We start from the raw sequence: 26945 nt of genomic DNA, 5'->3' as shown, positions 1-26945 counted from the left end.
AATCATAAATACAATAGTCAAATCTATGTATTTCTCTATTCTCTAAAGCAAATGAAAAAAAAATAATAATTACACAATTCTGGTGACTTAGTAAGTCACCACATACCTCCTCTAAGGAAGAGTCACAACCATGCAACCCACCTTGTGACAGTAATAAGTAGCTGAGGCCACATGGCGGAATACCCTCCTTGCCTCATCCTCAGACAACACCTTGCGCTCACTCAAGTAGTCATACAGCTCACCACCAGCTGCATACTCCATCACAAGCACCATCTTCTCACGGTTCTCAAATACTGTGAATATAGAAAAGATTCCTGTGTCATGAAACTGTATAGTGACAGCCAATGAATGGTGGAAGAGAAGCATCTACAAGATTAGATGGAGAGATGGAAGGATTATTTTATTGATGTGACTTGGGATAGACAGTCAGCCCAGAGTTAAGTAATAAAGGGTAAGGAGACTTTTGTCCCTATGGTGGAATTAAAGAAATTGATAATGATGAACTTATCTTACATTCTACAATGAGCACCATTTCACAATTTCCAGGTGTTGGGTGAGTGAACAGATGACATGAAGAAGTGAGGTCCTGAGTATGGTCATCATACGTACAAAACCAGACAGATAAGATACACATGACACAGCTTGTTGATTTATCACCAGATGACAAATGCTAAACCATGTATACACAGACCTTGCTTGTCAATAGGATAATTATGATTATGAGGTTATGGCAATTATTTGAGGTGAACCCAACTAATACTTCTACTTGCAGAATTGTCACAATATTGATTAGGTCAATTTTCACTGAACAGAATCCCTTTCCTAAAATTAACAGCACTCAGACATTTACTCAGCATGTTTTGCATTCTTCCTCAGTGCAGACACCAATAATAGCATTGAATAAGTGTGGTGAAGTGGTAAAGGGATTCATAAGTGCTCTGTGAGGATCCTGCCCATGTTTGGTGGCAAGACCTGGTGGTGTTGAGTACACTGCAGCACCAATGGCACTATACTTGTTGCTGGCATGGTCTGCCTCTGTTATCTATCTACCTGTATATGATGCTTGTTCCTAAGAGTGTTTCAAAGGGATGTCTACAACAGGAGTAATTCAGAGGGAAAGCTAAGAATCCATATACCCAATTAATAGGCTTTACAATCAGAGTTGTTGCTGGCATGCTCCACTTGAGTTATTTGTCTTCCTGTATATGATGCTTGTTTCCTAAGAATGTTTCAAAGGAATGTCTGGAGCAGAGGAGTTGTGAAGAAAGAAATCTAATACATATACATGAAGTTCAAATCACCACTAAATAGATCTCATGGCTATTTGATACTCCTCTGATCAAGTCAAGGAGGGAGGTATACACAGTCCTTGGTCTAAGTCAAGAACTGGCCATCTGTTTGGACCCAAGGACCTGAGAGTTGTGGGCTACTTCTATGTAATTCTTTACAAGGCATGATTAACCTAGATTCACTGTGTCTATTGAAAAGTATACTGATAACAGCATTTTGATATTAAAACACCATTAGCAGTTTTAGTGTGTGTGTGATTCACCACAGTCGTCTGCTGGTCACCCAGCCAGCCTTTTCCCATTATGGAGCGAGCTCAGAACTCATAGACCGATCTATGAGTAGGACTGAGACCACAACACACTCCACATACCGGGAAAGCGAGGCCACAACCCCTTGAGTTACATCCCCTACCTATTTACTGCTAGGTGAACAGGCGCTACACATTAAGAGGCTTGCCCATTTGCCTTGCTGCTTTCCGGGATTCGAACCCGGACCCTCTCTGTTGTGAGCCGAGCATGCTAACCACTACACTACGCAGTGTATGTGTGTGTATGTGTGTATTTACCTAGTTGTAGTTTTACAGGGCCTGGGCTCTATGTTCGTGTGGCCCCGTCTCCATATCTACACTTATCCAATCTTACTTTAAAAGTATGCACACTCATTGCAGACACTACTTCTTCATTTAAACTGTTCCACATCTCAATACATCTTTGTGGGAAACTATATTTTAACATCTCTCAGACATCATCCTTTTCTCAGCTTTTTACTATGCGATCTTGTGCTTCGGATGTCATATTCTTCTCTCAGGATCAGTTTCTCATTATCCACTTGGTCCATTCTGTTGATCAATTTATAAACTTGTATCAGATCTCTTCTCTCCCTTCTTTGTTCCAGGGTTGGTAGATCCATAGCCTTTAGTCTCTCCTCATAAGTCATCCCTTCAAATTCTGGAACCATTCTTGTAGCCATTTTTTGTAGTCTCCAACTTCCTTACATGTTTCTTTTTATGAGGGGTCCACACTACTCCTGCATATTCCAATCTGGGTCTTATTATAGTACTTATCAATTTCTTCATCATTTCTTTGTCCATGTAGTGAAATGCTACTCCAATATTCCTTAGCAAATTATATGTTTCTCTAAAAATTCTATCAATATGGCTTACTGGTTGATTGTTTTCTTCCATCGTCACTCCTAAGTTCTTTTCCTTTTTTACTTTCTCCAGTTCTACTCCATCTCCCACCTTATAGATTCCCACAGGTTGTTTTTCACTCTCTTTCCCATTTCCATAAAATGGCTTTTGTTCACACTGAATTCCATTTCCCACTTTTCACTCCATTCCCAGATCTTATTTAGGTCTTCTTGCAGTATTTCACAATCCTCTTTTTGCTTTATAACTCTGCACAGTTTTGTATCATCTGCAAACAGATTTATGTAGCTGTTCACACCTTCTGGCATGTCGTTAATATAAATGAGGAAAAGTATTGGTGCCAATACTGACCCCTGTGGCACTCCGCTTTCTACTGCTCTCCACTTGGACTTCATATCTTTAACTACCATCCTTATTTCTCTCCCCCTTCAAATAATTTTCTATCCATCTCAATGTGCTTCCTTTTAAGCCACCCTTCTTCTCTAACTTCCATAGTAATCTTGCATGTGGCACTTTGTCAAACACCTTTTTAAAATCCAAATAAATACAGTCAACCCATCCCTCTCTCTCTTGTACTCTATCAACTATTCTAGAATAGAAACTCAATAAATTAGTTACACACAACTGTTGTTTTCTAAAACCAAATTGGCTATTTGATATTATTTTTTTGTCTTCAAGGAACTCGATCCATTGTTTCTTTATTATTCTTTCACACATCTTGCATATTACACTAGTTAGTGATACCGGTTTGTAATTTAAAAGTTCTTCCTTCCTTCCGCTCTTATATATGGGAACCACCTCAGCTTTTTTCCATTCTACTGGTACTGTTCCATTTTCTATTGAGCATTTTATGATGTATATAGGACTTGCTAGTTCTTCCCTACATTCTTTCAGTATTCTGCCTGAGACTTCATCTGGTCCCATTGCCTTCTCTTCATCCAGTTCCTTCATTAACTCTTTTATTTCAAGCTTGGTTACTTTAATCTCTTTCATATAAACTGTCTCTCTATTATCCTGTGGCCTTTCAAATTTGGATTCCTTAGTAAAGACCTCCTGGAATTTATTATTTAATAGTTCTGCCATACTTTTTGGGTCTTCCACCATCCCGTTCTCTCCCTTTAACCTTTCTATTGTTTCTTTTTGCCTAATTTTTCCATTTATGAATCTGTGTGTGTGTGTGTGTATTTACCTATTTGTGTATTACAAGCTAAGCCCTCTGTGTCCTGTCTCCTTGTCCACTCCTGTCATATCTCTTTTTCATCTGATTAACACACACCGCGTCAACGACATCACTGCTCAGTTTATTCCACTTATTAATACTACGATGCAGGAAACTTTACTTTCTCACGTCATTTAGACAGATGTCCTTTATTAGTTTTTTTCCATGTCCTTGGAGGTAATTACTTGCGGTCACCTTTATCAATTCTCTGTCCAGTATGTCAATCTTGTTCACCAATTTATACATAGTTATCATGTCTCCTCTTGTTCTTCTCTCTTCTAGTGTGGTCAGCCCCAGCTTCCTCAGTCTTTCCTCATAGTCTAACTCCCTGAGGCCTGGTACCATCCTCTGTACCCTTTCCACCTTCTTCACATATTTCTTCATATGCGGTGACCAGACGCAAGCTGCATATTCTAACTGGGGTCTCTTATTAAGGTGCATAATATCTTCTTCATCATTCCTTCATCTAGGTAGTGGAATGCAAGGCCAATATTTTGGAGTATGTTATATGTTTTCCAAAATATCTTGTTAATGTGTTTCTCCGGTGACAGAGTGTTTTGCATGGTTACTCCTAAGTCTTTCTCCTCATTGGTCTCTTCAATCTTCTCACCACCCAGCCTGTAATCCCTGTTTGGTCTGTGTGTGTGTGTATTTACCTAATTGTATTTACCTAATTGTAACATACGGGAAAAGAGCTATGCTCGTGTTGTCCCGTCTCCATATCTATTAATGTCCAGCTTTTTCTTAAAATCATGAATATTCCTTGCGTTGACCACTTCCACGTCTAAACTATTCCATGCTTCCACCCTTCTATGAGGGAAGCTATATTTTTTCACATCTCTCCTATAAGTGGCCATTTTAGTTTTTCCCATGCCCTCTCGACATTCTTCCATTCCACATACACAGATCTTCCCTATCCATTTTTTCCATGCCAATCATCACTCTGTATATTGCTATCAGGTCTCCCTTTCTCTTCTGTTTTCCAGGGTTGGAAGTTGCATTCTTTTCAGTCTGTCTTCATAAGTCAAATCTCTTAAGTCAGGCACCATTTTGTTGCAGCCCTCTGTACTTTCTCTAGTTTCCTTATGTGTTTCTTTAAGTTCGAGCCCACTGTATTGTTGCATATTCAAGCCTCGGTCTTATCATTGCAGTAATTATTTTCTTCATCATTTCTTCATCTAAATATACGAACGCCACTCTTATGTTCCTCAATAAGTTCAATACTTCTCCAATTATTTTGTTTATATGTCTCTCTGGCGATAGGTCATTGGTAATTGTCACCCCAAGGTCTTTTTCTTCATGACTGGTTTTATGTCTTCATTTCCTATCTTGTACATACTCCTGATTCTTCTTTCACTCTTGCCAAACTCTATTTTCTTGCATTTTGTCGTGTTGAACTCCATTTGCCATGTACAGCTCCATTTCCATATTCTGTCCAAGTCTTCCTGGAGTAGTTCGCAATCTTTGTCACATCTCACTTTTCTTAACAATTTTGCATCGTCTGCAAATAGGCTCACATAACTGGACACCCCATCCACCATGTCATTTATGTAGACTGCGAACATTACTGGTGCCAACACTGATCCCTGTGGAACTCCACTCTCCACCAATCCCCATTCTGATGGTCTGTCCTTAATTATTGTTCTCATTTCTCTTCCTACCAAAAGTCTTCCATCCATTTTAGTAAACTGCCATGCACTCCTCCTACCATTTCAAGTTTCCAGATCAGTCTCTGGTGTGGTACCTTATCAAAGGCCTTTTTTAAATCCAGATATATTCCATCAGCCCAACCATCTCTTTCCTGTATTACATCTATCACCCTCGAATAGTAACATATCAGGTTTGTCGTGCATGAACGCCCTTTCCTAAAACCAAATTGACACTCACAAAGTATGTCATTTTTCTCCAAGAAGTCTGTCCATCTATTCTTCACCACCCTCTCACACATCTTAGCTACCACACTTGTAAGTGACACTGGTCTATAGTTCAATGGGTCTCTCTTGTTACCTGATTTATAGATTGGGACAATGTTAGCTCTTTTCCAGTCTTGGGGCACTACACCTTCCCTTAATGAGGCATCAATTACTTCACAAACTTTTTCTGCCAATTGCTCCCTGCATTCTCTTAAAATCCATCCTGATACCCCATCAGGTCCCACAGCTTTTCTCACTTCTAAACTCCCCATCATGTTCTTGATCTCCTCCACAGTTACTTGAAACTCCTTCATAATCCCTTTCTGTTCCATTACCAGTGGTTTGTCAAAAGCAGTCTCCTTTGTGAATACCTTCCGAAAGCATCCATTCATAGCCTCTGCCATTTCCTGGGATCTTCACTGCATACTCCATTTACTTCTAAACTTTCAATACTTTCTCTATTTTTGATGTTGTTGTTCACATGTCTGTAAAAAGCCTTGGTTGGTCTTTACATTTATCAATTATATCCTTTTCTTGTTTCTTTCTTTCTTCTCTTCTAATCAACACATATTCATTTCTTGCTCTTTTGTAACTTTCCCACTGCTTAATCCGTCTTTTCCTTCTCCACCTCTTCCATGCATCCTCTTTTCTTGTTCTAGCCTTTTCACATCTATCGTTAAACCAGTCCTGCTTTCCAACTTCTCTATGTTGTCTTATTGGTACAAATTTTTCTCACCTTCTTTGTATATTTTTATAAATTCCTTCCACTTTTCATTTGCTCCTTAGCACTCTTGAATTTCATCCAATTTGTCTCTTGAAAGAATTTCTTTAGGTTTCCAAAATCTGTCTTGGCATAATTCCATCTTCCCACTTTATATTCTTCATTTCTTCTAGATTTCTCTTCGTCTATCACCTTGAACTCCAAAACTGCATGATCACTCTTTGCTAAAGGGCACTCCACCCTCATCTCCTCAATGACCATTGGCTCTGTACTAAAGACCAAGTCCAGTCTTGACGATGCTCCTCTCCTCCAAACCTAGTATCTTCTTTGACCCACTGAGTTAACACATTTTCCATTGCCAGTGTCAATAGTGTATTTCCCATGTTGTCTCTGATCCTTCCATTGACCAGTCCTCCCAACACACCTCTTTACAATTAAAATCTCCCATCATTATAGTTCGTTCACAGCCACCCAACATTTCTTCCAGACATGTTCCTGTATCACTTATCATTTCTTCATATTCCTGTACTGACCATGCATTTGTCTTAGGTGGTACGTACACCACTATGTAGTGCCTCTTTTTCCTTCATTAGTTTCTGCTCTGATCTTTAGCACTTCTGCCTTTCCCATACCTTCTTTCACTTGATCCACCTTTATATCTTTTTTAACCAGCAACATCACTCCTCCTCCCATCTTACCTACTCTATTTCTTTTCCAAACGTTATATTTCCCTTCTCCAACCTTCATCAGGTCTTCTCCTCTCTCAGTTTTGTTTCAGTAAGACCCACAATATCTGGGTTCTTGTCCCTCAAGTAATCGTTGAGTTCTAAAATCCCGATATCACTCCATTTATGTTGGAATACATTACATTTCGCTCATATGTAAGTTTCTTTAGTCCTTTCTTGCTGTACTTTTCTGGGTTATGAACCACTTCCTCAGTCTCATATCCAAGATTCTCCAGAAAAACTCTTTCTTCTCTTCTTCTGTCCTCTCTTCATTTTTTTCAAAGCCTCCTTTCTCAACTCATTTAACATTTCTCTTTCCTTTTCACCGAGATCTCTTCTCAACCAAATCTTCCTTGTTGTTTCCTGCTGGGCTAGCCTCCATGACTTCTCCACCAATTCATCTACATCCTTTTGTGACTTAAGTTTGATTCTTATTGGCCTCATACCTTCTCTTGTGAACTTTCCAATTCTATGGAAGTCCTCTATTTCTTGTACTAGGTCTTTTCCTCCTCTTGCACCACATTAATGATATTATTTATCACCTTTTTATGTTTTTCTCTCTCCATTTTACTCGGTGTCTTATCCTCCTCCACACCAAATATCACCACACATCTCTTTTGTCTACAGTTTCCCTCACCAATGTCTCATTTGACTTAATAACCTTCACCACTTTCTCAGCTATCTTCTCTTCTATGATCTGTTGATCTATAATTTCAGCAAGGCCCAAAGTTTTCTCCCTGACTCTTTGATTTCCTTTTCCAGACTTGCAACTTTGTAATTTACCTCCTTTCTTTCCACTTCCTGACTTTTTTTCCATTCAGCCTGCTTCTCCATCACTTTTCCTAGAGATTCTCCACATTTTCGCAATTCACTTTAATTAGCTTAACTTCCTCTTTCAGTGCTGCATTTTCCTTCTTCATATCGGCACAGTCTCTCTTTACATTGTCATAACTCGTTTCCAGGCCCTCATACTTTTCAAACAGTTTTTCAATTTTACCTTCTAACTCCAGAATTTTCTTCACATAAGTGCTCTTCTCCATTATTCCTTGAAACCCTGTGAAGTCTGATTCCTCTTTCGAGTTCACGGCCGCCATGTTGCGCAGACGTAAACAAACCAGCTGATGGCTCAAACGCAGGCTACAGTTTATATTTACCTTCACTGGACATTATTTTGCTAATCAACAGTTAACATGACTATATGGAGACGGGACAAACATTACCAGCTCCTTTCCCACCTTGGTTACTCTTAGGTAACTGTAGAATTATAGATGATTGCTCTGGAGCTCAGCGACCACCTCCGCCATCGACGATGTCCCGTGTGTGTGTGTGTGTGTGTGTGTGTGTGTGTGTGTGTGTGTGTGTGTGTGTGTTTACCTAGTTGTACTGTACAGGGTTCGAGTGGGGCTCATAGTGTCCTGTCTCTATATCTCCATTTATCTAATTTTTTTTAAAGTTATGCACACTATGTGCTGTGACAATTCCATTATCCAGTGCATTCCATTTTTCCATCATTCTGTGTGGAAAACTATTTTCCATTATCCTTCACACACTGCCTCATCCTGATCTTTTCATGTCCTCTTGTCCTTCCATCTTCTTCCGTCAACAGCACCAGGTCTTCTTTGTCTATCTTTTCAATATCATTTACTATCTTATACATTGTTATTAGGTCCCCGCGTTCTCTTCTATCTTATAAATTTGGCAGTCCCATTTCCTTCAGTCGTTCTTCATATGTGAGGTCCTTTAATTCCGGCACCATCTTTGTAGCAATCTTCTGTATCCTTTCCAATTTTCTTATATTCTTTTTAGAGCTAGGAGACCACACCACTGCTGCATATTCCAGCCTTGGGCGTGTCATGCTTGTGATGATTTTTTTCATCATATCTTTATCCATGCAATGAAATGCCACTCTTATATTAGTCAACATCTTATATGATAGTCCAAATATCTTGCTTATGTGTTTATCAGGGCTCAGATTTTCTTTTATGATCATTCCAACGTCTTTTTCCTCTTTAGTCTTTATTATTTGTTCCTCTCCCATCAAATAGTTCCATACTGGTCTTCTTTTACTCTTTCCTAGTTCCATTATATGGCATTTCTTGGCATTAAACTCCAATTTCCATTTCTTGCTCCATTCATAGATCTTGTTTAGATCTTCCTGCAACAGCAGACAGTCCTCTCTGGTTTTGATGACTCTTAGCAACTTTGCATCATCAGCGAATAAATTTATATAACAGTTTATCCCAATGTGAATGTCGTTTACATAAACTTGAAACATAATGGGGGCTGACACTGACCCTTGTGGCACTCCGCTAGTTACTTTGCCCCAAGATGAGTATATATCTCTGATCACAGTTCTCATTTCCCTATCCTTCAAATAATCTCATGTCTATTCGAGCAAGGTTCCACGCAGTCCTCCTATGTTCTCTAGTTTCCAAAGAAGTCTTCCGTGCGGGACTTTATCAAAAGCCTTTTTAATGTCCAGGTATACTGTGTCTACCCATCCATCTCTGTTTTCAAGTCCTGCAATAACTCTCGAGTAGAAGCTTAATAAGTTTGATACACATGATTGCCCTGTCCTGAACCCAAATTGTCTGTTTGATATGACTTGCTCCTCTTCTAGAAATTTAACCCATTTTTCTTTGATAATTATTTCACATAACTTCCCTGCGACACTTGTAACTGACACTGGTCTGTAGTTTAGTGGTTCAGTTGCCTTTCCTCCTTTAAATATCGGTATTATGTTGGCTCTCTTCCACTCTAGTGGAACTTTCCCTTCATTTATTGAACTTTTAATTATTACCCAAATTGGATCCAGTAATTGTTCTTTACATTCTTTTAACACCCAGCCTGATACACCATCTGGTCCCATTGCTTTTCTGACTTCCAACCTGTCTAGTAATCTTCCAATGTCCTCCTTGTGCACTGTAATCTCCTGTAAGTAATCCTTGGCAATCCAATGTCCTATTAGGTTTTGTGAAATCATCTTCTGCAGTGAACACTGTTTTGAAGCTCTCATTCATTATTTCACACATTTCCTTCTCTGTTTGGTATGTCTTCCCTTCTTTAATTATTTTTTCAATTGTTTCCTTATTCTTTGTTTTGCCATTTATAAACTTGTAGAAAAGTTTGAGTTCATCTTTGCTTTTATCTTTCTACTTCTTTCTCAAAATTTCTTTCTTCCTCTCTCCTTACTCTAATATATTAATTTCTAGTATCTTTGTTCTGCCGTTTGTTATAGTCATTTCCCTGCATTAAGTTTCTTCCACGCTTTATCTTGCTTTTTTTTTTCTTGTTTGCATCTAGCATTGTACCAAGCATTATAAACAGGAACAAACTTTTTTACTCCATTGTATTTCTGTAAGAATATATCATATTTCTCTTGTACAGTCTTTCTGCACATAATATTACTCCACTCAATATCAGCAAAATAAATCCTTAATTTAAAAAAATCTGCTTTTGCATAATTTAATCTCTCTCTTTTATAGTTCTCTCTATAACTTATCTCATCTTCCTCCTGCATTTGCATATCTAATGTCACATGATCACTTTTCCCCACTGGATTAAGGTATTGTATAATTGGAGGGGACTCTGGTTTCTTTGTGAAAACTAGGTCAAGCAATGATGGTTCTCATGTGTTTGTTCGTGTGTATTTACCTAGTTGTAGTTTTACAGAGCCTGGCCTTTACGCTCGTGTGGCCCTGTCTCCATATCTACACTTATCCAATTTTTCTTTAAAACTATGCACACTCGTTGCTGACACCACTTCTTCACTCAAACTGTTCCAAGTCTCAACACATCTTTGCTGGAAACTGTATTTTTTAACATCTCTCAGACATCTTCCCTTCCTCAATTTTTTACTATGCAATCTTGTGCTTCGAATGTCATATTCTTCTATCAGAATCAGTTCCTCATTATTCACTTTATCCATTCCGTTGATCAATTTATAAACTTGTATCAGATCCCCTCTCTCCCTTCTCTGTTCGTGTGTGTGTGTATTCACCTAGTTGTAATTTTACAGGGCCTGGGTATCATACTCGTGTGGCCCCGTCTCCATATCTACACACATCCAACTTTCCTGTGTGTGTGTGTGTGTGTGTGTGTGTGTGTGATTGTGTGAGATCAAGCAAGAGATATTCACCTTCATAGATGTGGATGATTTGTGGGTGCTGAACAGATGACATAATCTGGATTTCTCTGCGGATGCGTATGAGGTCCTGCTCTGTCTCAATCTTGGCCTTCTTGATGGTCTTGATGGCCACCTGCCAACACATGATATAGGTTTGAAAAAGATCAACAAACACATAAAAAAAAAATAAGAATCATTGTTGGCTTAAAGATAAAGAAAACTGCAGTTTGATGTTCTCAATGTTATCAAGGTGGTTTACAGGATAATTTGAGAGAAAATATGGAAATGCCTGAAAAAAAAAAGACAGAAAGGTAAGTCTGAAAAAGTACCTTACAAAATGAATTATGTCAAAATAAATACTTAAATAAATACTGTAATATGAATAAATTGATAAGGTAAAAAGTTATGTATTACCAATATGAGATTTAAAAACAAAGATAATCTTGTTTTGGAATGTACTAGTATAGGTTGAGAATACTGTACTAAGAACGCTTGGGACTGTAACTATTTCAGATTCCACAATTCTTATATTTGGAATGTACTGATGCACCATGCAAAGAAAAATGAAAGAATATAAGAAGAAGGAGGAGGAGGAGGAGGAGGAGGAGGAGGAGGAGGAGGAGGAGGAGAAGAAGGGTGTGACAGAATACTAATGCAACTATAAATATAGGTATGCATATTGACTCCTTTTCTCAGCTGCTATCCCATATGTGATGTCAACCAGGTACATATTAAAATCAAGTACCAAGATTAAGGTGCTGTAGAGAATTAAACATGCATACACGAGTCTATAAGCTACAGTGTAATACTTCTAATCATATTCTCTGAGCGTATTGGCTACACTGTAAGACTTCCGCTTATGTTTCCTGAGTGTGTTATGCTGATAGTGTTAAATAATAACACCCTAGTATAACAGAAGAGAAACATATTTTGCCGTTTTACTGTGATAGGTAACAATTCCCTACATTAAAGAGTCTTTCTAACCATTAGCAAGAAAGAAGAAAAAAAGTATTAAAAGGATGAACTTAACATTTCTTTTAGCCAGTTTCATGCTTGAAAATGCTTCTAGAACAATAAGATGCTTCTAGAACAATAAGAAATGCCACAGAATGGTTAGGAATCATAGAAAAAACTATTCCCCTGCTATCTATTCATAGCAGCATGTCTAATACAGAATGTCTCTCAAATTTATCATTTTTTTTACTGACTTTCCCTCATGATTCATTCTCCTTCCATTGCTTCTCCTTTCTCTTCATCTCCCATTCACTTGACATTGCACTTTCTTGCACTCCCTGATCCTGTTGGTGTTGTTTGTCTTTCTTCTGGCTTATTTCTTTTTCACAGTGTGTTCCTAACCTATTGGCTTTTCTCTCTTATTCCTCTGGTTTATTCATATGGCATCCCTCAACATTCCTTTTCTGTTTCTATTATTTTACCAAACATTTTTTCTTTTGTTTAATATCATTCCTATAACATCTTTCATCTTTTCTTTTCATTCTGTTCTCTTCCCATTCACTATTTCTCTTATTCTTTAATTTTATTTTTTTAACATCCCTTACCCTTCTTTTGTTTTCCTCTTTTCTCAGAAACCATTATCTCTTCACATTTTATCATAATTTTCTTTCCTTTTTCCATTAATTCTTCACTGGCAGAAGTGTTTGGCTATCTTTTTTTCATATGACATCTTCCACTTATCACATATATCAAATTATATCAAACTGATCTCTTTGTTCTCAGATTTTATATTTATCTTCATCTCAGTTTCTTCCTGACATTTTGTTTGATTACACAGGTTAACAGATGAATTGAGACAAGCATAAAAATAGTTGTTATAGCCTAATTTTGAGGTACTGATTCAGATTTGAAACCAATTTTCAATCATCACTTGTTTTTGAGATATACAGGTAACTCTTGATTTACGTGTTTAATTTACAAGTTTTTGTTAATACACAACCGAAAAAAATATTATAATTAATTAAATTTGCGGGATCGGTTTGCTTATACACGATTTGGACCACATCCCACATTCCCCCTATTATCTATTGTTTCTTATGAGAATTACAAGTTTGTTTTACGCGAAATTGAAATACGCAATGCCTCTTAGAACGCATCTATCGTGTAAATCGAGAGTTACCTGTACATGTATACATGTACATGAATATGTACATACATTCAGGACTACCATACATGGCCTATATAGGACATTGTGTGATTTTTTTAATTAGAAATTTATTAATTGTGGTCTTTTTAGAAAATTTACATGTCCTGTTGTGCTACTGCACAAATGTCTCTGCCTTGTTCACCTTCCTTGGTTTCCCACACAATCCCTCAAACTGGCATCTTTTCATAGACTCTTCCAAGTGAAGTCTCAAGGCTGTACTTCTGCACAATGGGAATAAATACCCCAGCATTCCCATTGCCCACTCAGTCCATCTAAAGGAGTCATGTGATAATATGAAGCTCCATTTAGAAGCTGTCAAGTACAACCAGTACCAGTGGAGTCTCTGTGGTGGCCTCAAGGTTATTGGGCTCTTTATGGGTATGCAAGCGGGCTTCACAAAGTACTATTGTTTTATCTGACTCTGGGACAGTTGGGCTGTATCCAAGCACTACAAGCAGAAGGACTGTGGATCTAGGAGCAATTTCGTGCCTGGTGAACACAGTGTTCAAGAAAATCCTCTGGTAGACATGAACAAGATGCATCTTCCTCCTCTTCATATCAAGCTGGGTTTAATAAAGAATTTCATGAAGACCATGGACAAAAATGGTGCTGTCTTCCAACACTTGTGCACTCCGTTCCCAGCTCTGAGTTCTACTAAGCTCAAGGAGGGCATCTCCGTCAGACCTCAGATCCGTAAGGTAATGAAGACTATGAACTTTGAGTAGCTTCTTACCTTAAAGGAACTGAGAGCATGGGAAGCATTAAAGTCAGTCTGCAATGGCTTCCTAGGTAACACACAGGTACTAGACTACCAAAAGTGTATTGAGAAATTGTTAAAATCTTATAAGGATATGGGATGCCGAATGTCACTCAAAATTCACTTTCTCCACTCCCACCTAGACTTCTTTCCTCCGAACCTTGGGGCAGTGAGTGATATGCATGGAGAAAGGTTCCACCAAGATATTACTAAGATGTAGAGCAACTACCAAGGCAAGTTGAACCCCAGCATGATGGGGGACTTGTGCTGGATGCTCTTGCATGACATCTTGGATGCAAAGTACACAAGATCATCCAAAAAAAACTCACTTCTAACTGTCTGCTGTACTATGATTGTGTGTATTGTGTTTTCAAAATAATTTAGTTCCATCAATGTTCTCTATCTATGTTCTTTTTTCTGTAATATGCCTTTGTAACAGATGTAATAAACACATTATATTTTTTTTATTTATATGTATAATTGAAAAAAGATATGTGAAAGCAAAAAAAACTAGAGGTGATAGAGCAAAACTGTTCAGAAATTTGCATTCACTACATCAAAATTTGTAAAAAAAAAACACCTATTCACATCCTTGCCTCAAAACAAATTTTTTTTTTTTTTTTTTTGTAAACCAGTGTTATATCTTTATTTATATTATTCCCCTTCAGTCTTCTTTAATAATTCATTTTATATTATGACAATAATGCATATCTCACCTTTACTTATAGTACCTTGCCATGTATATTGTCTCTTTTATCTTACATAAATTCTGTCTTGATTATTGATACACTGTATCATATCTTTATATTATCTTATGGACAGTAATACTTTACTAATCTTAATTCTAACATTTTAAATATCAAGTTACAATAAGGTTCTCTTGTTTACTGATAGAGTTTATCATATTTGTATTACATAATGTTAAGAGTTTATTGTGAAATTTTCTACATTTCCATAATATAATATTTTATCGTACTCCATTTTACCCTATTTATATTACAGTCTCAAACTAATTCTAATGTTCAAACAGCACCAGGATTTTCACTTTATAATCAATTTTCTTCAGTGGTTGGTATTGTACATACCCTACTAATGTATGCAACTTTCTCTCCCCTACAGGTGGGTGCTACATTGGACCAGCTACCACCTGCTGCTCTTCACTGCTACTGCATCAAGGTAAAGTGTTCTTACCACACTGATTGTCAAAAGACCAGAGTTTTATCCTCTCATGAAACTGTCTTCTCTCTTCATCTCTTAAGTGTCATGTAAGTTTTATTTTCTGACTTATGAATGTGAATTTTGAGATATTGTTTGATTTTGAGGAATATTTGGTAATTTTGCTTAGCAGATATTTAACTACATGTATTTGAAGGTTTTATTATGTATGTACTTGGTCATTTGCTTCATTGTGAGTGTTGTCTTTAAAAATGTTTCCTCTTAAACTTACATGAAACACCATCATACTATAACTCGTTGCTTCCAAAGTTTTACTATAGACTTATACCAGAGCATATTAGAAATTTCATCTTTCAAAATCTAATAATCTAACATGCACATTATCTTTTTATTAAGCTGAGAAGGCATGACAGTCAAAGATTAGAGGTGGTGACACAAGGGACACCAATAGCATATTCATATTTCAGCTCACATATTGATAACCCTTTCATCAAAGAAGTTTTTGGTTTTATGAATCTTAAATCAGTCTTTTGAAAGATGAATGTGTGGCAGATTTAATGTTGCAGTTTTTAGCAGAATGCATTTTTGAAAGAAGTTAGGAAAAAGGTTTCTTGTCTTGCATATAATAATAGGAATTTTTTTATTTATTTATTTTTTTATTTATTTATATATATTTTTTTTTGTTTATTATAGAATATCTAGATCTGGTGAAAAGTGTCTTTTCATTTACATATTTTGATAAAAGTCATATCAAGAGGAAAAGGTTGCTTATCTTGCATAATACTGATTTTTTTTAATTAATTAATTTATTTATTTTTATTATTTTTTTTCTCATTGATAAGCTGGATGTTGTGGATATCATCTTTTTATCATTTTGGTGAAAATTCTGAAGGAAGGAAATGCTTTTTCTTTTCTTGAGATATCCAACTGGTTTGTAATAAGTGGGTGATACTATTGTGCATTTTTAGATGATTCATATCTGGTGAAGAATATTCTTTTATGCATACTTTTGTTCTTATGTGGATTCTTTACAAGTATGTATATTGCACATTTTTCCTAAATGTATTCTTACATCAGTGTTGGGTTGGGGGATGTAATGCAATATTTCCTTGTCATGAGATGTGTGTGTAACACTCTCTGCTACCAGACAGTACTGACCTATCATTATTTTAGGATTATGCTAATTCACTATTTCTCAGCCACCTGGTCTCCAAACACATAAACACACAACACCTTCTATTTGTGAACCTTTATGAGACTGAGACCAAGCTGATGTTATGGACAAGTTCTATATTTATCTGCTTAGTCTCTCTTTACAGTCCTATTTAAAAAACTCTTCCTTAACCCCTCCATTAAAATACAAACATAGACACTTTTTAGATATGTGTCTGTGCTTTATGCAAATGACACTAAAGCTAAAAACTAATTTAATGGAAATGTCATGTATTTGTAGCCACTCAAGGCGTCTTTCTTTACTGGTCTCACCCTGCTCGCTTGCTTATTAGTATTCAGGGAGACAGCTTTTGACCAGACCAGACATGCTCCTGTGGTGTCAGCTTCCTTTTGTGGAGAGTCTTAATGTTTTCCTCCAGACTGACAGAGCAGTTTGACTGGGGGAAGGATGGAAGGGACAGGAGGGATGGGAGGCAGGGTGTACAGTATAATTATGAAATATTGTGTGTGTTTAAAGAGAGAGAGAGAGAGAGAGAGAGAGAGAGAGAGAGAGAGAGAGAGAGAGAGAGAGAGAGAGAGAGAGAGAGAGAGAGAGAGAGAGAGAGAGAGAGAGAGAGAGAGAGAGAGAGAGAGAGAGAGAAAGAAAAAAGATTCCAGTATATATGTTACTGGTAGCATCTGTTGAACTAAAACTACTACAAATGAAATGCAGGTTATAATAGAAGGAACAGGATGCGAGAGAGAGAGAGAGAGAGAGAGAGAGAGAGAGAGAGAGAGAGAGAGAGAGAGAGAGAGAGAGAGAGAGAGAGAGAGAGAGAGAGAGAGAGAGAGAGAGAGAGAGAGAGAGAGAGAGAGGCAGGCAGTTTGTCATCAAGGATTCAGTTGTGTTAGGATCAAGAGTGGGTGGGACAGAGCAGTCTTTGTTCCTGCTGCATGTGGTTGTAGTGGTGGTGTGTTTGTTTGGCTGTCCCTGGATGGCCTGGCCTATCCTGTGGCCCACCCTGCCTTCATGGTGGCCGGCTTAGGTGCTCTTGTGGAAACTGGTTCTCATAGTGGTAGATGAAGGGAATGGACTCAATATTCAGGTAATCAGGTTGGTAATGCTGAGTCAATAAGGAACTTGGAAAGATTATGTAGACATAATTTATTGCTAGAGTCAATATGCAACTTTAAGAGAAGATTTATTACTGAGTCATCAGGGAACCCTCAAAGAAGATAAGATTGATTTTTGTATAGGGATGATAGTGAGAATAGTTAGGTATGTTTTACACAATAATATGCATTTCTTTTTCTTTACTAATATTTGTTGTATTTACAAGTGTGTGTGTGTGTGTGTGTGTATTTACTTAGTTGTATTTACCTAGTTGTAGTTTTACAGGGCCTGGGCTTTATGCTCGTGTAGCCCCGTCTCCATATCTACACTTATCCAATTTTTCTTTAAAACTATGTACACTCTTTGCTGACATCACTTCCTCACTCAAACTGTTCCAAGTCTCAACACATCTTTGCAGGAAACTAAATTTTTTAACATCTCTCAGACATCTTCCCTTCCTCAGTTTCTTACTAAGCGATTTTGTGTGTGTGTGTGTGTGTGTGTTTTGTTCACAGTAGAAAAGAAAGGGAAAGTTACATTTTTGTTGTGCAATATGGACAGAGTTTCTTGTTATTGTGGAGAAGAAAGAGGAGGAAAAAGTAAGAGAAAAGGGGAGAAGAAAGGTAATTATATCAAAGAAGAGAGTACAGGAGGAGGAGGAGGAGGAGGAGGAGGAGGAGGAGGAGGAGGAGGAGGAGGAGGAGGAGGAGGAGGAGGAGGAGGAGGAGGAGGAGGAGGTGGCATTGCTAAACACTTTTTTTTTTTTTTTCTTCTTTTAACTCTTATGGAAGCTGTTTCTGAAAACCAATATTTTTCTTTTCTCTCCTTATGGTTGTTCAATATTTTCACATTATTGTTATGGTGACATGTTTTTTCTGAGTTTCTTTTATATCAGGCAACTGTTTTTATGTGTATGATTAGTTTCAGTGAAGCTTTATCACATGTATATTTTTTGTATTAGAAAGACTTCCCAAGGTAAAGAAGAAGAAAAAAAAGAAAAAGTGAAATAAAAAATTTTGCGTTTTCCTACAATTCTGCTCTCCAGAAAGAAAGAGTAGGAGAAGAACCAAACAAACTGCCCAGGTTAGTTTCTAAGGTGCATTGATACATTCCTTTTTGAAATATTTAAGTCATTGGATGAAGGAAAGACAGAAACACTACCGTATTCTTTTTTGTTTTATGTACAATATTCTTAGTTTTGTAAAGGTGATGGATGTTTTTTGTTTTTTCCTTTTTCTATTTTCCCATTTTTTCTTTATTTTTCTAATCTAATGAAAGTTTGTTTTGTATGGTTTGGTTAAGGTTTTCTACCTTCCAAAACCTGCCTTTTCACTTAAACAAATGTACAGGTGAAGAAAAAGTAGCAAGTTACAGTACTGTCTTGACAATACTGCTAGGAACTGAAACTAACCAAGGGATGACTGCTCTCAATATCTGATCAGCCTCACCCTCATTGTTAGTCTGTTATTTCACTAGCAGGTCTCCCATAATCATCACTTATTCTATGCTGGAAAGCTACCTAAGGCAAAACTACATACCTCATCTCTCTATATATAGTTCTCTCTATCCTGCCATCTTTTTATCACCCTTGAATTGTCCTTTTTTTATTTATTTTTTTTTTTTAGTTTACTTATCCATTTACAAAGTAGGCATCCATATTTCTCATCTCCAGCAGGGATATGATGTGTATATCCCTTAACTAGACATTTATTAATCCTGTGTACAGTGTTGGAGTTCATGGCCTGTTTATGAATCTTAACCAGTGACAGTGTTGACCTAAACCAGTCACTTGCAAGTTTCCAATGTGTTACTTTAATGGTTCATCAGTCATTTACTTTTTACAAGGAGACCATGCTATTTGGATTCATTGTGGTTGTACTTTACACTATCTTCAAAGGAAAAGAAGTATCCTTGAAATGAAAACTTGCCTCAGCACAAACAGATATTAAGCATACTTGAGAGGGAACCAATTTGAATTATACAAGAAAGCTTAGCCTTGAGAACTGACATTATAGTTTTTGTTTACCCTAAATACCTTGGAATCCCTCTGTCCCCTTCTCTTTTATTTTTTTTTTATTTTTTTCCATTTTCTCACAGAGCATACCTGACAAGTTCACTATTTCCTCGTGCTTATTCAACCCTTTGCCAGTTTCCATACTTGTACACACATAGATCATGTCTATATTTAGCATCATACCCTAAAGTTTTGTCTGGGTCCAGTCTAGCACAGCCTCTCATTCTAGGAACTCCCTTAAGGTCATGCCAGAGGTCAGTGGCGAGGGACATTGATTTATATTTGTTATCTTTTAACCTTTACAGGATGGATGGCCTCTTAAAACTTATTAAGACAAACAAGTATTTGTAGATACACAAGAGCATCAGTGAGACTAGATAGAAGCATCTCCATCTTTACCTAGATATACAAAGAATTAATTTAACTAATCTTAAAAAATATAGCTGCTTCATGATTTTCAAATAATCACTGTTGTCCTGTAAGTATTCTGTCAGTTATAATCTTTCCTGTGTTACCAATCTTGGTTTTCCACTGATAAGGAATAGTGAATTGTATATTACCTCTATGAACATTTTCCTCTATTTGCACTTGCATGATCTAATCATCTCAATACTAGCATCTGTAATCCTCATGGTCAATAATTAATAATGAGAGGAAAGAGGCCCCACATTAAACTTCTCCTCTGAAAAGAACTATTACTACAGAAAAGTCTCGATGCTTTTGTGTTAGTGTTTGAGCACATACTGATGGCTGCCACAACTCACCTCCTGTCCAGTCTCCTTGTTGATGGCCAGCTGCACCTTGCCATATGTGCCCTGTCCCAGTTTCCGGATTATGTCAAATCTACAAGGGAGAGGAAAAGGGGCATTAGGAATAAGCAGAATTTTTTATTTATTTATTTATTTTTTTTTTTATGTTAGAAGAGAGAACTAGCCAAAGGCAACATAAGTGATCAAACAAAAAAGGCCCACTGAGATGCCAATCCTCAAACAGGATGAAGAGAGTTAGCCAAAAGAATGGGACAGATGTCTTGAAACCTCCAGCTTAAATGAGTTCACGTCATAAGTAAATGAAAATTCAGAAGTAGGCGAGGTGTTCCTGAGTCTACTTTGGAACACCCTGGGTATTACAAAGCACAGTAATCATAAGCACATCTTTGTGTATTTACCTAGTTGTATTTACCTAGTTGTAGTTTTACAGGGCCTGGGCTTTATGCTCGTGTGGCCCTGTCTCCATATCTACACTTATCCAATTTTTCTTTAAAAGTATGCACACTCGTTGCTGACATCACTTCTTCACTCAAACTGTTCCACGTCTCAACACATCTTTGTGGGAAACTATATTTTTTAACATCTCTCAGACATCTTCCCTTTCTCAGCTTTTTACTATGCGATCTTGTGCTTCGAATGTCATATTCTTCTCTCAGGATCAGTTTCTCATTATCCACTTGATCCATTCCGTTGATCAATTTATAAAATTGTATCAGATCCCCTCTCTCCATTCTCTGTTCCAGGGTTGGTAGACCCATAGCCATAGTGTGTGTATTTACCTATTTGTATTTACCTATTTGTGTATTACAGGGCCCGAGCTAAGCTCTCTGTGTCCTATCTCCTTGTTCATTCCTGTCATATCTCTCTTTCATCTGATTGACACACACCGTGTCAACGACATCACTGCTCAGTTTATTCCACTTATCAATGCTACAATGCAGGAAACTGTATTTTCTCACGTCATTTAGACAGATGTCCTTTATTAGCTTTTTTCCATGTCCTCGGAGATGATTACTTGTGGTCACCTTTATCAACTCTCTGTCCGGTATGTCAATCTTGTTCACAAATTTATACATAGTTATCATGTCTTCTCTTGTTCTTCTCTCTTCTAATGTGGTCAGCCCCAGCTTCCTCAGTCTTTCCTCATAGTCTAACTCCCTGAGTCCTGGTACCATCCTTGTTGCCAGCCTCTGTACCCTTTCTACCTTCTTCACATTTTTCTTCATATGCGGTGACCAGACACAAGCTGCATATTCTAACTGTGGTCTTATTAAGGTACATAATATCTTCTTCATCATTCCTTCATCTAGGTAGTGGAATGCAAGGCCAATATTTTGAAGCATGTTATATGTTTTCCAAAAAATCTTGTTAATGTGTTTCTCCGGTGACAAAATGTTTTGCACAGTTACTCCTAAGTCTTTCTCCTCATTGGTCTCTTTAATTTTCTCATCACCCAGTTTGGTCTGTATCTACTTCTTCCCATTTTCATAACATGGGTCTTGTCTATATTAAATTCCATCTGCCACTCCTTACTCCACTCATATATTTTATCAAGATCTTCCTGTAACTTGTTACAATCTTCCACATTCTTTACTCTCCTCATAATTTTAGTATCGTCCGCAAACATGTTCATGTAACTGTGTGTGTGTGTGTGTGTGTGTGTGTGTGTGTGTGTGTGTGTGTGTGTGTGTGTGTGTGTGTGTGTGTGTGAGAGAGAGAGAGAGAGAGAGAGAGAGAGAGAGAGAGAGAGAGAGAGAGAGAGAGAGAGAGAGAGAGAGAGAGAGAGAGAGAGAGAGAGAGAGAGAGAGAGAGAGAGAAAAAAAATAAATACTGAGCCAAGAGGAGAGTAAAACCTTTTCATGTCATACACATTAACAAGAAAGTCTGAATAAAAAACAAAACAAAAAAAGCTAGGGAGGAATATGAAAAAACAGGCATTTTAAATATTGTTTTATAACAGATGGATGCAAGGGACTGATGAGATGAGTGTTGGTAGTGGGTACATAAATTTAGAAATGGATAATATTTTGATGGTGCTTGAGAGATGACAGATTGTAGGCAAGCATATAAATAAGTAGAAAATAAAACTCTTATTTGGCCAAGCATGATAAAAAAAAAAAAAAAGCTTGCACAAATGCCCTAAGTATAGCAACAAGGGATGAAACATAAAAAGAAAGAAGGAAAAATATGCAACAAAAGAATGATAAGAAAGTAGAAGTAAAAAAGAAAAAAAGGAAAAAGAAGGAAAGAAATAGTGAAGGAAGAGAGAGAAAAAATTACATAATGTTAAAGTTCCTCTTAATCCCATTCTTTCTAAAAAAAAAAGAAAGAATAAACAAAACTAGAACTGACAGTAACCACAAAGTATGCATGTCTGAAAAAGATCTGAGGGTGAGGTAGTGAAGAAACACATTACATTGAAGAAGAACATTAGAGGACATGAATGGAGAGGGGAAGATGTGGGAGGATCAGTGGGTGGATTAATCAGAGAGAAATGGTGAAGGAGATTGTGAAATGGGGGAAAGTCACCTACTCTATAATGTGGTGAGACATAGATGAGGAATGTAGCAAGGTGAGGTGCTGTGGTACTTAGTGTAGGAGGAGGAAGAGAAGCACATAATATTTTATATATATATATATATATATATATATATATATATATATATATATATATATATATATATATATATATATATATATATATATATATATCAAAAGCTTTTGATAGAGTCTGGCATAAAACTGATTTCAAAACTGCCCTCCTACGGCTTCTATCCTTCTCTCTGCAACTTTATCTCAAGTTTCCTTTCCGAACTCTCTATTGCTGCTGTGGTAGACGGCTACTGTTCTTCTCCTAAACCTATTAATAGTGGTGTTCCTTAGGGTTCTGTCCTGTCACTCACTCTCTATTATTTATTAATGACCTTCTTAACCAAACTTCTTGTCCCATCCACTCTTACGCTGATGATACCACCCTACATCTTTCCACGTTCTTTCAGAGATGTCCAACCCTTCAGGAAGTCAACAGATCACGCGGGGACGCCACAGAACGCCTGATTTCCGATCTTTCTAAGATTTCCGATTGGGGCAGAGAAAATCTAGTAGTTTTCAATGCCTCAAAAATTCAATTCCTCCATCTATCAACTCGACACAACCTTCCAGACAAATATCCCCTCTTTTTCAATGACACTCAACTATCTCCCTCTTCCACAATGAATATCCTCGGTCTGTCCTTTGCTCATAATCTTAACTGGAAACTTCACATCTCATCTCTTGCTAAAACAGCTTCTATGAAATTAGGTGTTCTGAGGCGTCTCTGACAGTTTTTTGCGCTCCTCCAACTGCTTACTCTGTATAAGGGCCTTATCCGTCCCTGTATGGAGTACTCTTCGCATGTTTGGGGGGGTTCCAGTCACACAGCTTTGCTTGATAGGGTGGAATCGAAAGCTCTTCGTCTCATCAACTCCCTCCTCTGACTAACTGTCTTCAGTCTCTTTCTCACCGCCGAAATGTTGCATCCCTTTCTATCTTTTATCGCTATTTTCATGGTAACTGTTCTACTGATCTTGCTAACTGCATGCCTCCCCTTCTCCTGCGGCCTCGCTGCACAAGGCTTTCTTCTTCCTCTCATCCCTATTCTGTCCAACTCTCTAATGCAAGAGTTAACCAGTACTCTCAATCATTCATCCCTTTCACTGGTAAACTCTGGAACTCCCTCCCTGCATCTGTATTTCCGAATTCCTACAACTTGTCTTCTTTTAAGAGGGAGGTATCGAGGCATTTGCTCCCCTAATTCTAGCCGACGGTTTTGGCACTTTTTGCACTTTTTAGGGAGCTAGCACTCAAGTGGGCCTTTTTTAATTTCTTTTTTTTTTGCCCTTGGCTGGCCCTCTTCCCTACATAAAAAAAAAAAAATAAAGAAAGAAAAAAAAATGTATATATATATATATATATATATATATATATATATATATATATATATATATATATATATATATATATATATATATGGAAGAGGAGGACTTGCTTATATATGAAGAGAGGAAATGTGACAAATCATGATGAGAAAGAGAAAAAAAGTACGTACTTAACAAAAAAAAATGAAAAAAGATAAATTAAGAGATAATATAGGTATACACAAATATGAAGTATTAATAGATGACAAGATATTGATATGCTACCTCAGAATCATAAGTGATACAAGAAAAAAAAAAGAAACACAATGGTAAATTCTAGAATCACTATTACTACACTTTCTTTCACCATCTTACAAAATTCTTTTGAGGGAGGAATAACAAAACAATCACTTTTAACATTTATTTTAAAGTTTTCCTTATTTGTGAGTAATGATTAGGTGGGTCGTCTTTCCTATCCTTTTGTAACCTTGACCAGTTTATTTCCTGTCCAGTTTTTTTACACTATTTTAGTTCTCTCAGATCAAGCATAATTTTGGTCCTAGTCTGCATTCTATCAGTTTCCTTTCACACTGTTTATCTCAAGATTACCACACTTTTGCATCTGTGTGTGTGTGTGTGTGTGTGTGTGTGTGTGTGTGTGTGTGTGTGTGTGTGTGTGTGTGTAGAGATGGGTGGCTGTGGGTTAGAGAATAAGCTATTTGAGCAGAAGTGGAGACTAAATATGCAAAAGATGGCTTAAAATGGCTAAGGACAAGATAACAATGATGGATGAGAGAGGCTGCAAGTATGAATGACTGTCTAGATGCAAGAATGAGCCTCAATTGAATGTGTGTGTGTGTGTGTGTGTGTGTGTGTGTGTGTGTGTGTGTGTGTGTGTGTGTGTGTGTGTGCTGAGGTGGACGAGTAGATTAGAACTGACACAGCAGTAGTGGTTTGAGAGGAATTTAAGAACACTGAGATGGAAGAAATACAGTCGTTTATAAAAGATAATGACTTAACATGGAAGGATGGTTGAATAAGAGAGAGAGAGAGAGAGAGAGAGAGAGAGAGAGAGAGAGAGAGAGAGAGAGAGAGAGAGAGAGAGAGAGATCAGACTACAGTACAGTATAAGCATTCCATGAGAGGAGGAGGAGGAGGAGGAGCCGTCGAGATAAGGTGACAGGGGGAGACAGGACCCAATACAATGAGTAATCTGATTAGGGGAGGCAAAAGGAAAGGGGGAAGGGAATAAGGGGAAGGGGAAGGGGAAGGGGAAGGGGAGAGGGAGAGGAAGGGATATAGAAAGGGAGAATGGAAAGGAAAGGAAGAGTGAATAAGATTATGTGGGTAAAGGGCAGAGTGATGTGTTCTAGTATGTTCCTGCTTCTTCTTCTACTACTACTACTACTACTACTACTACTACTACTACTACTACTACTACTACTACTACTACTACTACTACTACTACTACTACTACTACTACTACTACTACTACTACTACTACCAGCAAGTATGTAGTCTCAATAGATGTATATATTAATAAATCACTGCATATGAAGACACGTAAAGATGTAAAAGAGAGAAAGGGGAAAGAAAAAAATACTGTTGATTTAAAAAATTTTCTCTCTCTCTCTCTCTCTCTCTCTCTCTCTCTCTCTCTCTCTCTCTCTGTAGTGAACGGGTAGACAAAGACTATGACCAGTGATTATGTTTGTATCACAAGAAAGACGAAAGGAAAAAAAAAACTACAGGAAGGAGAGGGTGAGGAAAGGAAGCGAAGGAAAGGGGATAAGAAGGGGCAGGAGGGAGAGGAAGAGGAAGAGAGAAGGAAGGAAGTGAAGGGATAATGATGGGCACTGTGCGGTTCTTAAACACACACACACACACACACACACACACACACAATGTGCTATACGCCATAAAGTTTATATACATGGAGAGAAGGATGAAAAGTAAAATAATGCAACAGCCTCATGCACTTAGAGAGAGAGAGAGAGAGAGAGAGAGAGTTTTGCTTTCCCTTTCTCATCTTTGTGTGTGTGTGTGTGTGTGTGTGTGTGTGTGTGTGTGTGTGTGTGTGTGTGTGTGTGTGTGCGCGCGCTCACCACGGCAATTAGGCCACACAGGTGCAGTATTCTTACCAGACAGCCAAGTGAGGCGGGTAACTCTCTCTCTCTCTCTCTCTCTCTCTCTCTCTCTCTCTCTCTCTCTCTCTCTGACATCAAGGGAAGAGTGTAATGCCTCATCTCACCTTCCTCCCCACACGCCAGGTAGTTAATTAATATCACCTGTCATTCATCAGTCTCTTTGATCAATCTCCTTCATTAATCTCCAGCCTTATATAATCTCCTTTTATGCTATCGTACTAAGGCCCGTATTCTGAAACGCTTTGCTCTCTCACCATCACTGTTTTCCAAAGGCTCCAGTTGAAGATACTTGTGTTTTTAAGAGTATTTTTATGGTTCTGGTGATGGATTGGCAAGATTCTTAGTTTGTTAAAAAGGGAAACTGTTGAAAACCCTGCGAGTTGTCTCTGTGGCCTTGGAAAATTGTTGTGGTTAGAGAGGAAAGCGTTTCTGAATACAGGTGTAAAGTTCCTTATGTATTCCCCATTCTGCCTTTCTTTTTCATCTACTTCATTCTTTTCTCTTATATAATGTATTTCTGTAAGTATTTCTGACTATCTCCACTCACTTAACTTACTTCTACGTAACTTCTTCATGTAAACCTTTTTCTCTCTAATTCCTCATTCTGCATTTCTTTC

The 26945-nt window shown here is 37.6% G+C and overlaps 1 protein-coding gene across 13 annotated transcripts in view; it reads right to left on the bottom strand.

Moving 5' to 3' along the window:
* Positions 1–26945, bottom strand: part of LOC123518079 (serine/arginine repetitive matrix protein 2-like) — a 121181-nt gene that overhangs the window by 56769 nt on the left and 37467 nt on the right. For all 13 annotated transcript variants that reach the window (XM_045278674.1, XM_045278673.1, XM_045278680.1 and 10 more), the window contains exons 3-5: positions 20280–20358; positions 11154–11274; positions 142–293 (exon numbers count right to left, since the gene is read on the bottom strand). In XM_045278674.1, the coding sequence (XP_045134609.1) occupies positions 142–293; positions 11154–11274; positions 20280–20358 (352 nt within the window). The remainder of the gene's footprint in view (positions 1–141; positions 294–11153; positions 11275–20279; positions 20359–26945) is intronic.

The sequence above is a fragment of the Portunus trituberculatus genome, chromosome 43, assembly GCF_017591435.1.
Source record: "Portunus trituberculatus isolate SZX2019 chromosome 43, ASM1759143v1, whole genome shotgun sequence".
Classification (NCBI taxonomy): Eukaryota; Metazoa; Arthropoda; class Malacostraca; order Decapoda; family Portunidae; genus Portunus; species Portunus trituberculatus.
This window is presented reverse-complemented; position numbering and strand designations above follow the sequence as displayed.